Below are 12,311 nucleotides of genomic sequence, written 5' to 3' on the forward strand. Positions count from 1 at the left end.
TCAATATGGAAACACAAGTAGCACCCCACCCCCAGCTCTATACCCTGGAAGTTTCCACAGGGGAAACAGGTCGCTCAGCTTGCTGTGGAGCTCCTGGAACTCGTCGAAAGTGCGGGAGACAAACTGGGCCTCGCTTTGGCCCTCTCTGTGAACCTTCACCACGTACGTCTGCAGGGGAGCAGGGATTCACACACTGAACTCTACACACACATCTCACACACACTCACACATCACACACACTCACACAAACACATCTCACACACTCACACAGACACACACACTCTCACACACACACTCTCACACACTGAACTCTACACACACATCTCACACACACTCACACATCACACACACTCACACAAACACATCTCACACACTCACACAGACACACACACTCTCACACACTGAACTCTACACACATCTCACACACTCACACCCACACACACGTACATCTGCAAGACGAGTTAGGACTCAACTTAGGAGTTTCCACTGTAACTAAATGATTAGCAGCAAACTGGCGATGCGGGATCTGATGTTAGCATTAGCAATTTGGCTAAGCCAGGATCCCTAAACTACAAGTGTTTGAGATATAGTTAGCATTGGCATTATGGCTGAGTCAGTATCAGCAAAGCAGAGGTGTGGATCTGCAGTTAGTGTTAGGAGGTGTGGTATCTGTAGTTAGCGTTAGCGCTGTGGTATTTGTACTTAGCGTTAGCGCTGTGGCATCTGTAGTTAGCGTTAGCAGTGTGGTATCTGTAGTTAGCATTAGCGCTGTGGTATCTATAGTTAGCGTTAGCGCTGTGGTATCTATAGTTAGCGTTAGCGCTGTGGTATCTGTAGTTAGCGTTAGCGGTGTGGTATCTGTAGTTAGCGTTAGCGCTGTGGTATCTGTAGTTAGCGTTAGCGCCGTGGTATCTATAGTTAGCGTTAGCGCTGTGGTATCTGTAGTTAGCGTTAGGGTTGTGGTATTTGTAGTCAGCATTAGTCCTGTGGTATCTATAGTTAGCGTTAGCGCTGTGGTATCTGTAGTTAGCGTTAGCGCTGGGGGCCTCACATAGTGCTTCTCGGGGCTGTATCTCTTCTGGAAGGTGTAGACGGAGGCGTCGCGGATACGGCCGTCCTGTTTCAGGGTGTGGATCTTGGGGGAGAAGGACAGGAGCGGCTCCTCGCTGGGCGGCAGGCTAGAGAAGCGCATCTGGGCCAGGTTGTGGATGAAGAAGTTGAACTTTGTGGCGACGCTTCCGAGACTGGACTCAATCAGCCTGGGGCGGGAAAGGGACCAATCAGCCATTCAGCAGCAGGGCTAGCTCTGGCCATTCTGACTGCTGATCTGGTTTCAGCTCATCTTGGGTAATGTTGGGATATGGCCAGAGGAAATTTGATGACAGATCAGCTCTTGTACTCACAGCTCTTGAGTTTATGCATACCGGCCCAGGTTATGGCCATCAGACATGACTGATAAATGGACCAGAAACACGTTCACACAGCTCACAGTCCGTCTCTCTGACAGCCTTTACCTGGTGAAGAAGACGGTGGCCTCTGCCTCGCTGCTCTCTGGCTGCAGAGCGTCGTGAACGTACTGCAGATCCTGAGGTCCCGCCAACTCCGGCAAGCCCAATGATGTCATCTGTCAATCAGAGAGAGCACGCTCAGCACGGAAGCTGGCTGGGACTGAATCACCTTGAACCTTCACTAATATGTCATGTGTTTTATACAATCTTATATCACTACTGCCTGAATCACCTCTGGTCTCTGACCTCTGACCTTCGGTAACATGTCATGTGTTTAATACAATATTATATCACGACTGCCAGGGGGAGCAGGCTGAGATTACCCAGCATTCTCAGGGAGAGCAGATTACCCAGCATTCTCAGGGATAGCAGATTACCCAGCATTCTCAGGGAGAGCTGATGACCCAGCATTACCAGGGAGAGCAGATGACCCAGCATTCTCAGGGAGAGCAGATGACCCAGCATTACCAGGCAGAGCAGATGACCCAGCATTACCAGGGAGAGCAGATGACCCAGCATTACCAGGGAGAGCAGGCTGAGGATGAGGCCCGCGTGCTTGCGGGTCAGGTTGTAGGCCTGGGAGCAGAGGTCGATGAAGAGCTGGAAGCGGCTGCTGGGTCTCTCGCCGCCGTTGATGACGTACGCCATGTCTGAGGTCAGCACGAAGGGGGCGCGGTCTCTGAGCGCGAGAGAAGGGGGCATGGCTACGGTCAGGTAGGCATAAAGTAGATTTTGCATTATTGGCATCATTGGCATCATTGGCATCATTGGCATTTGGCAGACGCTCTTATCCAGAGCAACGTACAGTTGATTAGACTAAGCAGGAGACAATCCTCCCCTGGAGCAATGCAGGGTTAAGGGCCCAACGGCTGTGCGGATCTTATTGTGGCTACACCGGGATTAGAACCACCGACCTTGCGTGTCCCAGTCATTTACCTTAACCACTACGCTACAGGCCGCCCCGCTACAGGCCGCCCCTATTTAAAAAAATTAACCCAAAACGCTCATCCAAAACGCTCACCCAAAGCGTTCCAAAGTGCGCTCACCCACAGTACACCAACCCAAAGCGCTAACCCAAAGCGCTAACCCAAAATGCTAACCCAAAGCGCTAACCCAAAGCGCTAACCCAAAATGCTAACCCAAAGCGCTAACCCAAAATGCTAACCCAAAGCGTTAACCCAAAATGCTAACCCAAAGCGCTAACCCAAAGCGCTAACCCAAAGCCACGCCTTACCTCCGAAAGCTGCCGAACATCTGCGAGTGGCCCAGGAACTTCCCGAAGTCGATGTGGAAGACGTGTCCGGAGGAGCGGAGCATGATGTTGTCGTTGTGCCGGTCGCCGATGCCCAGCACGTAGGTGGCCACGCAGCTGCCTGCGCAGGAGTAGATGAAGTTCTCCGAGGCCTGGGGGGGCGAGGGACGTCATCTTTAGAGTAATAACCATGGTAACAGATTTTATTTACCCTCACAGGAGTGATGGAGCTCTGTTGTTCTGCATTGATGGTGTAAATCCATCTTTTTTAGGACCTTTAGGTGCCACAGATGCATCACAGTGAGGGACCACAGCCTCCCGTTTTTACTGCGTTTCAGCTTCAGTCCAGTGAGGAAATCCATCACCATGGGCTGAAATGTTTGCGAAAGCTCACCAACACAGCGCAACGCCAGCAGCACTGGTGAGTGTTTCAGCTGGAGAACAGCCATGTGCACCAAAACAGTGTGAAGGACCATCTGCACGATTCGTGCTGGATCATGAAATAGTGCTGGGATACTGTGCATTATACGCCCCCCCTCACCCCCCCTCACCCCCACTCACCCTCTCATACTCTTCCTCGCTGGGGTTGTGCTTCCTCAGCCACTCAGCCAGGGGCTTGTCCTTGAACGACCCCGTGACCCCAAACTCCAGCTGGATCTTACGCAGGGTGTCTGAGTCTGGCACCAGCTCCACCAGGCCTGCAGGGGGAGACAGAGAGGCACTGATCCACTGATCCAGCCAGTCAACACAGTGCTGGGCTACTGTACGTCAGTCTGAAGCCTGACCTGTGAACCCTGAACCCCGCAGAGAGACCTGGGGCACGTTCAATTGGAGAACGTTTCGCTACGTTTTGCTACAGTGTCCAGGTTGAAACAGGATTTGAGTTATGTCTGCTCCTGTTTGGTGGGTGTGTTGGGGATTTAGCCTGAATCAATAATGCTGTAGGCCTAGGTTTAAAGCCTGGAGAACACCTTCTCAGACGCAATAGGAGCAAACCGTACTATGTCAGTCAGTCCGTCCACAGTTTGCAACAGGATGTTCAACACGCCACCATTTCCGTTGCAATAAGCAGTTTGCTACATTTGGTTGGGGCTGAACATGGCCCTGGTGCTAACAGCACCTGGCCCAGCTGCGGAACACGGGCGCTTCCTGCACAGGTGAGCGGAACACGGGCGCTTCCTGCGCAGGTGAGCGGAACACGGGCGATTCCTGCGCAGGTGAGCGGAACACGGGAGCTTCCTGCGCAGGTGAGCAGGTCGCTGCGGAACACGGGCGCCTCCTGCGCAGGTGAGCAGGTCGTGGGCGGGCGTACCGCGGTCCTTGCCCGTGGAGATGCAGCTGAAGTTGACGATGCGCAGGTCCAGCCCCTCCTGCTGCCAGAGGCGGTCCATGACCCGGATCATCTGCAGGGCCAGCATGTCCTGCCTCAGGTCCTCCCCCACCTGCCAATCACAGCCCAGACACGCCCGCTCACCCATCAACTCCACCCATCTCCACCCATCTCCACCCGTCTCCACCCAACTCCACCCATCTCCACCCATCTCCACCCATCATCTCCACCCAACTCCACCCATCTCCACCCGTCTCCACCCATCTCCACCCAACTCCACCCATCTCCACCCATCTCCACCCATCTCCACCCATCAACTCCACCCATCTCCACCCATCTCCACCCAACTCCACCCGTCTCCACCCATCTCCACCCAACTCCACCCATCTCCACCCATCTCCACCCATCTCCACCCATCAACTCCACCCATCTCCACCCATCTCCACCCATCTCCCCTTCAGAACCAACCGGCGCTGGTGGTGATATAGGAATGGGGGTGATGATAAATGCGTATTTCATGCAGAAAGCCCGGGTGTAATTGTGCTTCACCGCCACCAGAGGGATCATGTAGAACAACATAAATGCGCCCCACAGTTCTGCTCTGAACACCAGAACTTCATTTAACAAACTGTGTTTACTGTTGCAAAAGATAACATTTCTAGCCCTACAGTATTTTATTTTTTCCTCTGCATTAATACCCACAGTAAATACATTTATCTTGCTTCAGTATCATGTGTAACGTTTTATACTGTAGTGTAGTGTAGGACACTAGTGTGTCTATGGGTGTCTCTACATGTCTGCAGTGTATGACTGTAGTGTGTCTCTACATGTCTGCAGTGTATGACTGTAGTGTGTCTGTACATGTCTGCAGTGTATGACTGTAGTCTGTCTGTACGTGTTTGTACTGCAGGGTAGATTCAGGTGTTTTGGGCGAGGGTGTCGACCTTGAACATGACGTTGATCTCTTCCCCGAGGGGGTCGGCGTTGACGAGGGCGATCTTCAGCGGGACGGCGTTAGAGCTGTAGAAGGAGCAGGCCTGCGATCACAGAAACACAGAGCTCACAGAGAGAGTCACTCACAGGCCTGCGATCACAGAAACACAGAGCTCACAGAGAGTCACTCACAGGCCTGCGATCACAGAAACACAGAGCTCACAGAGAGTCACTCACAGGCCTGCGATCACAGAAACACAGAGCTCACAGAGAGAGTCACTCACAGGCCTGCGATCACAGAAACACAGAGCTCACAGAGAGAGTCACTCACAGGCCTGCGATCACAGAAACACAGAGCTCACAGAGAGAGTCACTCACAGGCCTGCGATCACAGAAACACAGAGCTCACAGAGAGTCACTCACAGGCCTGCGATCACAGAAACACAGAGCTCACAGAGAGTCACTCACAGGCCTGCGATCACAGAAACACAGAGCTCACAGAGAGTCACTCACAGGCCTGCAATCACAGAAACACAGAGCTCACAGAGAGAGTCACTCACAGGCCTGCGATCACAGAAACACAGAGCTCACAGAGAGTCACTCACAGGCCTGCGATCACAGAAACACAGAGCTCACAGAGAGAGTCACTCACAGGCCTGCGATCACAGAAACACAGAGCTCACAGAGAGTCACTCACAGGCCTGCAATCACAGAAACACAGAGCTCACAGAGAGTCACTCACAGGCCTGCAATCACAGAAACACAGAGCTCACAGAGAGAGTCACTCACAGGCCTGCGATCACAGAAACACAGAGCTCACAGAGAGTCACTCACAGGCCTGCAATCACAGAAACACAGAGCTCACAGAGAGAGTCACTCACAGGCCTGCGATCACAGAAACACAGAGCTCACAGAGAGTCACTCACAGGCCTGCGATCACAGAAACACAGAGCTCACAGAGAGTCACTCACAGGCCTGCAATCACAGAAACACAGAGCTCACAGAGAGAGTCACTCACAGGCCTGCGATCACAGAAACACAGAGCTCACAGAGAGAGTCACTCACAGGCCTGCGATCACAGAAACACAGAGCTCACAGAGAGTCACTCACAGGCCTGCGATCACAGAAACACAGAGCTCACAGAGAGAGTCACTCACAGGCCTGCGATCACAGAAACACAGAGCTCACAGAGAGAGTCAGTCTCACTCACACAGGTGCTGGGACTTAGGGAAGTCCAGGTAAATTCTGGATTACAGGTGTGAGCTCACCTTGACGTTGAGGTCCCGGACCACCAGGCCAGGGTGGAGGGGGAGGCCGCAGGTGTGCTCCTGGAAGAAGGACTGGATCACCCCCAAACCCTCCTGCAGCACAGCCTGTGGGGCCACAGGTACACCTGAGCACTGGGCCTCACACACACACACACACACACCCAGACACACACACACACACACACACACACACACACACCCAGACACACACACACACACACACACACACACACACCCAGACACACACACACACACACACCCAGACACACACACACACACACACACACACACACACACCCAGACACACCCAGACACACACACACACACACACACACACACACCCAGACACACACACACACACACACACACCCAGACACACACACCCACACACACACACACACCCAGACACACACACACACACACACACACACACCCAGACACACACACACACACACACACCCACACACCCAGACACACACACACACACACACACACACACCCAGACACACACACACACACACACACACACACACACACCCAGACACACACACACACACACACCCAGACACACACACCCACACACACACACACACACCCAGACACACACACACACACACACACACACACACACCCAGACACACACACACACACACACACACCCACACACCCAGACACACACACACACACACACACACACCCAGACACACACACACACACACACACACACACACACACACCCAGACACACACACACACACACCCAGACACACACACACACACACCCAGACACACACACACACACACACACACCCAGACACACACACACACACACACACACACCCAGACACACACACACACACACACACACACCCAGACACACACACACACACACACACACACACACCCAGACACACACACACACACACACACCCAGACACACACACACACACACACACACACCCAGACACACACACACACACACACACACACACACACACACCCAGACACACACACACACACACACACCCAGACACACACACACACACACACACACCCAGACACACACACACACACACACACACACACACCCAGACACACACACACACACACACACCCACACACACACACACACACACAGACACACACACACACACACCTGTCTGGTGGAGCTGCCGGCCTGTCTCACTCTCTCAGCCAGCGCCCCCAGCAGCTGCACGAGCCGCGCCTGTTTCTGGAGCTCAGCCCGCAGCCCCGCACCACAGAGGCAGAGTAAGGCCCCCAGCACGCTCTCATAGCGGGGGCCCTGACAGGGGTCCTGCAGGGCGTCCCGGAGCAGCCTGGGGGGGAGGGGGGTGAGACACATCTCATACACAACACCTCTCTTCCACAGGGCAGGTATACCGAGGACACAGGTGTCAAACTCCAGTCCTGGAGGGCCGCAGTGTCTGCAGGTTTAACTCCAGTCCTGGAGGGCCGCAGTGTCTGCAGGTTTAACTCCAGTCCTGGAGGGGGCAGTGTCAGCTGGTGTTCGGGTTGTTTTCGGCACCAGTGATTTATTCAAGTCACTAATTGGCAAAAGAATCCACACACCTTGTTCTCAAGGTGTTATTTGGCAGATGATTGAAAAGAAACTAAAAAAAAAAACCCGTGGACACTGAAGCAGTGGATATTACCACTGAGTTGCACAGACTAATTTGTACAAGATAACAGCTCAGGTTAAGTCTTACGTGCTCATGGGTAGGGTGGGAACCAAATCCACATCCACAACCTCAGAACTGCAAGCCCTCTAAACACACGACACTGATGCTAACGTGCGGCTGAGTTTGTATTGATGGAGAGACTCACCAGTAGAGGAAATGCACTATGCACGCGACAGTGCCATGCTATGCTAATGCTAACGTGCTGTTGAGTTTGTATTGATGGAGAGACTCACCAGTAGAGGTATTGCGCTACGCTGATGCTCCCTTGAGCTCGTGACAGCAGGAACATCACTAGCGCATTGTTCAGGTGGCATTCAAACTTCAGAGCCTGAGAAAGAAGATTCTCACACTCAGGTATCAGGGGAACACCTGTTCTGTAGTCGTTTGACTGGAGCAGTAAAATCAAAGCAGTGAGCATCACCGTCTCATTTGAAAAACTAATTCTCCTGGATATTTATTTTAAAAATATTTTTTTATACGTTTTCTTATCATTGTGTTTTTAAATTGTTTGATGTTTTGTGAAGCACTTTGTGCTTATTGTGGTTGGCAGCAGTGTGGAGGCAGCAGTGTGGAGGCAGTGCAGTGTGGAGGCAGTGCAGTGTGGAGGCAGTACAGTGTGGAGGCAGTACAGTGTGGAGGCAGTACAGTGTGGAGGCAGTGCAGTGTGGAGGCAGTGCAGTGTGGAGGCAGTGAAGTGTGGAGGCAGTACAGTGTGGAGGCAGTACCCTGTCGGACCCTGACCCAGTGCTGCCCGGTTTACCCGCTGTAGCGTGGCCATGTGTTACATGTGTTACCTGCTGTAACGTGGCCATGTGTTACCTGCTGTAACGTGGCCATGTGTTACCTGCACCAGCTGAGGCAGGCAGTCCATCAGCTCATCCTCACTGCACCTCTCCATCCAGCCCACAGCCACGCCCATCACCTGTGCGTCAGCAAACCTGCGGGAGACGGACAGCCAATCAGCATCAGGTGACTAGAGGCCCCACCCCTCGACTAGTGCATACCTGCACTCCAGAGAGCACACAGGTGAGCGTACCTGCACTCCAGAGAGCACACAGGTGAGTGTACCTGCACTCCAGAGAGCACACAGGTGAGCATACCTGCACTCCAGAGAGCACACAGGTGAGCGTACCTGCACTCCAGAGAGCACACAGGTGAGTGTACCTGCACTCCAGAGAGCACACAGGTGAGCATACCTGCACTCCAGAGAGCACACAGGTGAGCATACCTGCACTCCAGAGAGCACACAGGTGAGCGTACCTGCACTCCAGAGAGCACACAGGTGAGCGTACCTGCACTCCAGAGAGCACACAGGTGAGCGTACCTGCACTCCAGAGAGCACACAGGTGAGTGTACCTGCACTCCAGAGAGCACACAGGTGAGCATACCTGCACTCCAGAGAGCACACAGGTGAGTGTACCTGCACTCCAGAGAGCACACAGGTGACTGTACCTGCACTCCAGAGAGCACACAGGTGACTGTACCTGCACTCCAGAGAGCACACAGGTGAGCGTACCTGCACTCCAGAGAGCACACAGGTGACTGTACCTGCACTCCAGAGAGCACACAGGTGAGCGTACCTGCACTCCAGAGAGCACACAGGTGAGCGTACCTGCACTCCAGAGAGCACACAGGTGACTGTACCTGCACTCCAGAGAGCACACAGGTGACTGTACCTGCACTCCAGAGAGCACACAGGTGAGCGTACCTGCACTCCAGAGAGCACACAGGTGACTGTACCTGCACTCCAGAGAGCACACAGGTGACTGTACCTGCACTCCAGAGAGCACACAGGTGACTGTACCTGCACTCCAGAGAGCACACAGGTGACTGTACCTGCACTCCAGAGAGCACACAGGTGAGCGTACCTGCACTCCAGAGAGCACACAGGTGACTGTACCTGCACTCCAGAGAGCACACAGGTGAGTGTACCTGCACTCCAGAGAGCACACAGGTGACTGTACCTGCACTCCAGAGAGCACACAGGTGACCGTACCTGCACTCCAGAGAGCACACAGGTGAGCGTACCTCCACTCCAGAGAGCACACAGGTGACTGTACCTGCACTCCAGAGAGCACACAGGTGAGTGTACCTGCACTCCAGAGAGCACACAGGTGACTGTACCTGCACTCCAGAGAGCACACAGGTGAGCGTACCTCCACTCCAGAGAGCACACAGGTGACTGTACCTGCACTCCAGAGAGCACACAGGTGAGTGTACCTGCACTCCAGAGAGCACACAGGTGACTGTACCTGCACTCCAGAGAGCACACAGGTGACTGTACCTGCACTCCAGAGAGCACACAGGTGAGCGTACCTCCACTCCAGAGAGCACACAGGTGACTGTACCTGCACTCCAGAGAGCACACAGGTGAGTGTACCTGCACTCCAGAGAGCACACAGGTGACTGTACCTGCACTCCAGAGAGCACACAGGTGAGCGTACCTCCACTCCAGAGAGCACACAGGTGACTGAACCTGCACTCCAGAGAGCACACAGGTGAGCGTACCTGCACTCCAGAGAGCACACGGGTGAGTGTACCTGCACTCCAGCAGCTGCAGGGCACACAGGGGCAGGAGGGGGGGCCAGTTCTGGAGGAGGCTGTGGATCTCCGCAGTGCTGGTCCGGTCCCAGCGGGGGGCGCTGGAGAGCAGCTTGGGCAGGCTGTGCACATGGGCCCTGCAGTGGAGCCGTCTGTCCCACAGGAGCAGCCGCTCAGCCCGGGTCAGCCTGGAGAAGAGCATGCTGGGTAATGTAGTGCAGACAGGTAGCTTCCTGTCTGTGGTCTGGAACACCGAAGGTTCATTTCCTTAGTGGTGCCTGGAAGGCAGCGGCTTTTAGAGCTAATAGTGACAAATTAGTGAACTAGCCAGTTTAGAAACATAACTACAGATAGATTTGATAAAAACACATTAAGGAACTGCCTGCGAAGGAGTACATATGTGATTTTGGGGTGGGGGGGTGTCACAGTGTGAGTTTGGGGTGGGGGGGGTCACAGTGTGAGTTTGGGTGGGGGGGGGGTCACAGTGTTATTTTGGTTGGGGGGGTCACAGTGTGAGTTTGGGGTGGGGGGTCACAGTGTGAGTTTGGGGTGGGGGGGTGTCACAGTGTGAGTTTGGGGTGGGGGGGGTCACAGTGTGAGTTTGGGGTGGGGGGGGTCACAGTGTGAGTTTGGGGTGGGGGGGGGTCACAGTGTGAGTTTGGGGTGGGGGGGGTCACAGTGTGAGTTTGGGGGGGGGTGTGTACCCGTGTATGGAGGCCCGGTTGCAGAGTTTCTCCAGACGCTTCTCCAGGTCGGGGGCCAGAGGCTCCAGGGACAGGAGGTCAGGCAGGCAGGCGGGCTGGGGCGCCACGTACAGGAAGTTCACCCCTGAACTCGGGAAATCCACCTGTGAGGGGCAGAACAGGGGGTCATTTTCCCCTCCCCCCCCAAACGGGGGAACCCAGGACACATAGCAACATAAAGGTCAACCAATTCCACAGGTAACTCACTTCACCTTTCTGCTCTGCCCTCCCTACCTCACACACTGTCCTGTCAGGACCTGCTCTCTACCCCACACACTGTCCTGTCAGGACCTGCTCTCTACCCCACACACTCTCCTGTCAGGACCTGCTCCATACCTCACACACTGTCCTGTCAGGACCTGCTCCCTACCTCACACACTCTCCTGTCAGGACCTGCTCCCTACCCCACACACTCTCCTGTCAGGACCTGCTCTCTACCCCACACACTCTCCTGTCAGGACCTGCTCTCTACCCCACACACTCTCCTGTCAGGACCTGCTCTCTACCTCACACACTGTCCTGTCAGGACCTGCTCTCTACCTCACACACTGTCCTGTCAGGACCTGCTCTCTACCTCACACACTCTCCTGTCAGGACCTGCTCCATACCTCACACACTGTCCTGTCAGGACCTGCTCCCTACCCCACACACTCTCCTGTCAGGACCTGCTCCCTACCCCACACACTGTCCTGTCAGGACCTGCTCCATACCTCACACACTGTCCTGTCAGGACCTACTCTCTACCCCACACACTCTCCTGTCAGGACCTGCTCTCTACCCCACACACTCTCCTGTCAGGACCTGCTCCCTACCTCACACACTGTCCTGTCAGGACCTGCTCTCTACCTCACACACTCTCCTGTCAGGACCTGCTCTCTACCCCACACACTCTCCTGTCAGGACCTGCTCCCTACCCCACACACTGTCCTGTCAGGACCTGCTCCCTACCCCACACACTCTCCTGTCAGGACCTGCTCTCTACCCCACACACTGTCCTGTCAGGACCTGCTCTCTACCCCACACACTGTCCTGTCAGG

At 54.4% G+C, this 12,311-nt stretch overlaps 1 protein-coding gene across 1 annotated transcript in view; it reads right to left on the bottom strand.

Moving 5' to 3' along the window:
• LOC133111849 (phosphatidylinositol 4-phosphate 3-kinase C2 domain-containing subunit alpha-like) overlaps positions 1-12,311 on the bottom strand; it is a 35,087-nt gene that overhangs the window by 2,536 nt on the left and 20,240 nt on the right. The window contains exons 16-29 of the mRNA XM_061222472.1: positions 11,236-11,378; positions 10,531-10,719; positions 8,835-8,928; positions 8,224-8,318; positions 7,447-7,627; positions 6,292-6,396; positions 5,035-5,127; positions 4,073-4,202; positions 3,322-3,458; positions 2,743-2,912; positions 2,031-2,187; positions 1,515-1,624; positions 1,052-1,259; positions 44-168 (exon numbers count right to left, since the gene is read on the bottom strand). Of these exons, the coding sequence (XP_061078456.1) occupies positions 44-168; positions 1,052-1,259; positions 1,515-1,624; positions 2,031-2,187; positions 2,743-2,912; positions 3,322-3,458; positions 4,073-4,202; positions 5,035-5,127; positions 6,292-6,396; positions 7,447-7,627; positions 8,224-8,318; positions 8,835-8,928; positions 10,531-10,719; positions 11,236-11,378 (1,937 nt within the window). The remainder of the gene's footprint in view (positions 1-43; positions 169-1,051; positions 1,260-1,514; positions 1,625-2,030; positions 2,188-2,742; positions 2,913-3,321; positions 3,459-4,072; positions 4,203-5,034; positions 5,128-6,291; positions 6,397-7,446; positions 7,628-8,223; positions 8,319-8,834; positions 8,929-10,530; positions 10,720-11,235; positions 11,379-12,311) is intronic.

This window comes from Conger conger, chromosome 15 (assembly GCF_963514075.1).
Source record: "Conger conger chromosome 15, fConCon1.1, whole genome shotgun sequence".
NCBI lineage: Eukaryota > Metazoa > Chordata > Actinopteri > Anguilliformes > Congridae > Conger > Conger conger.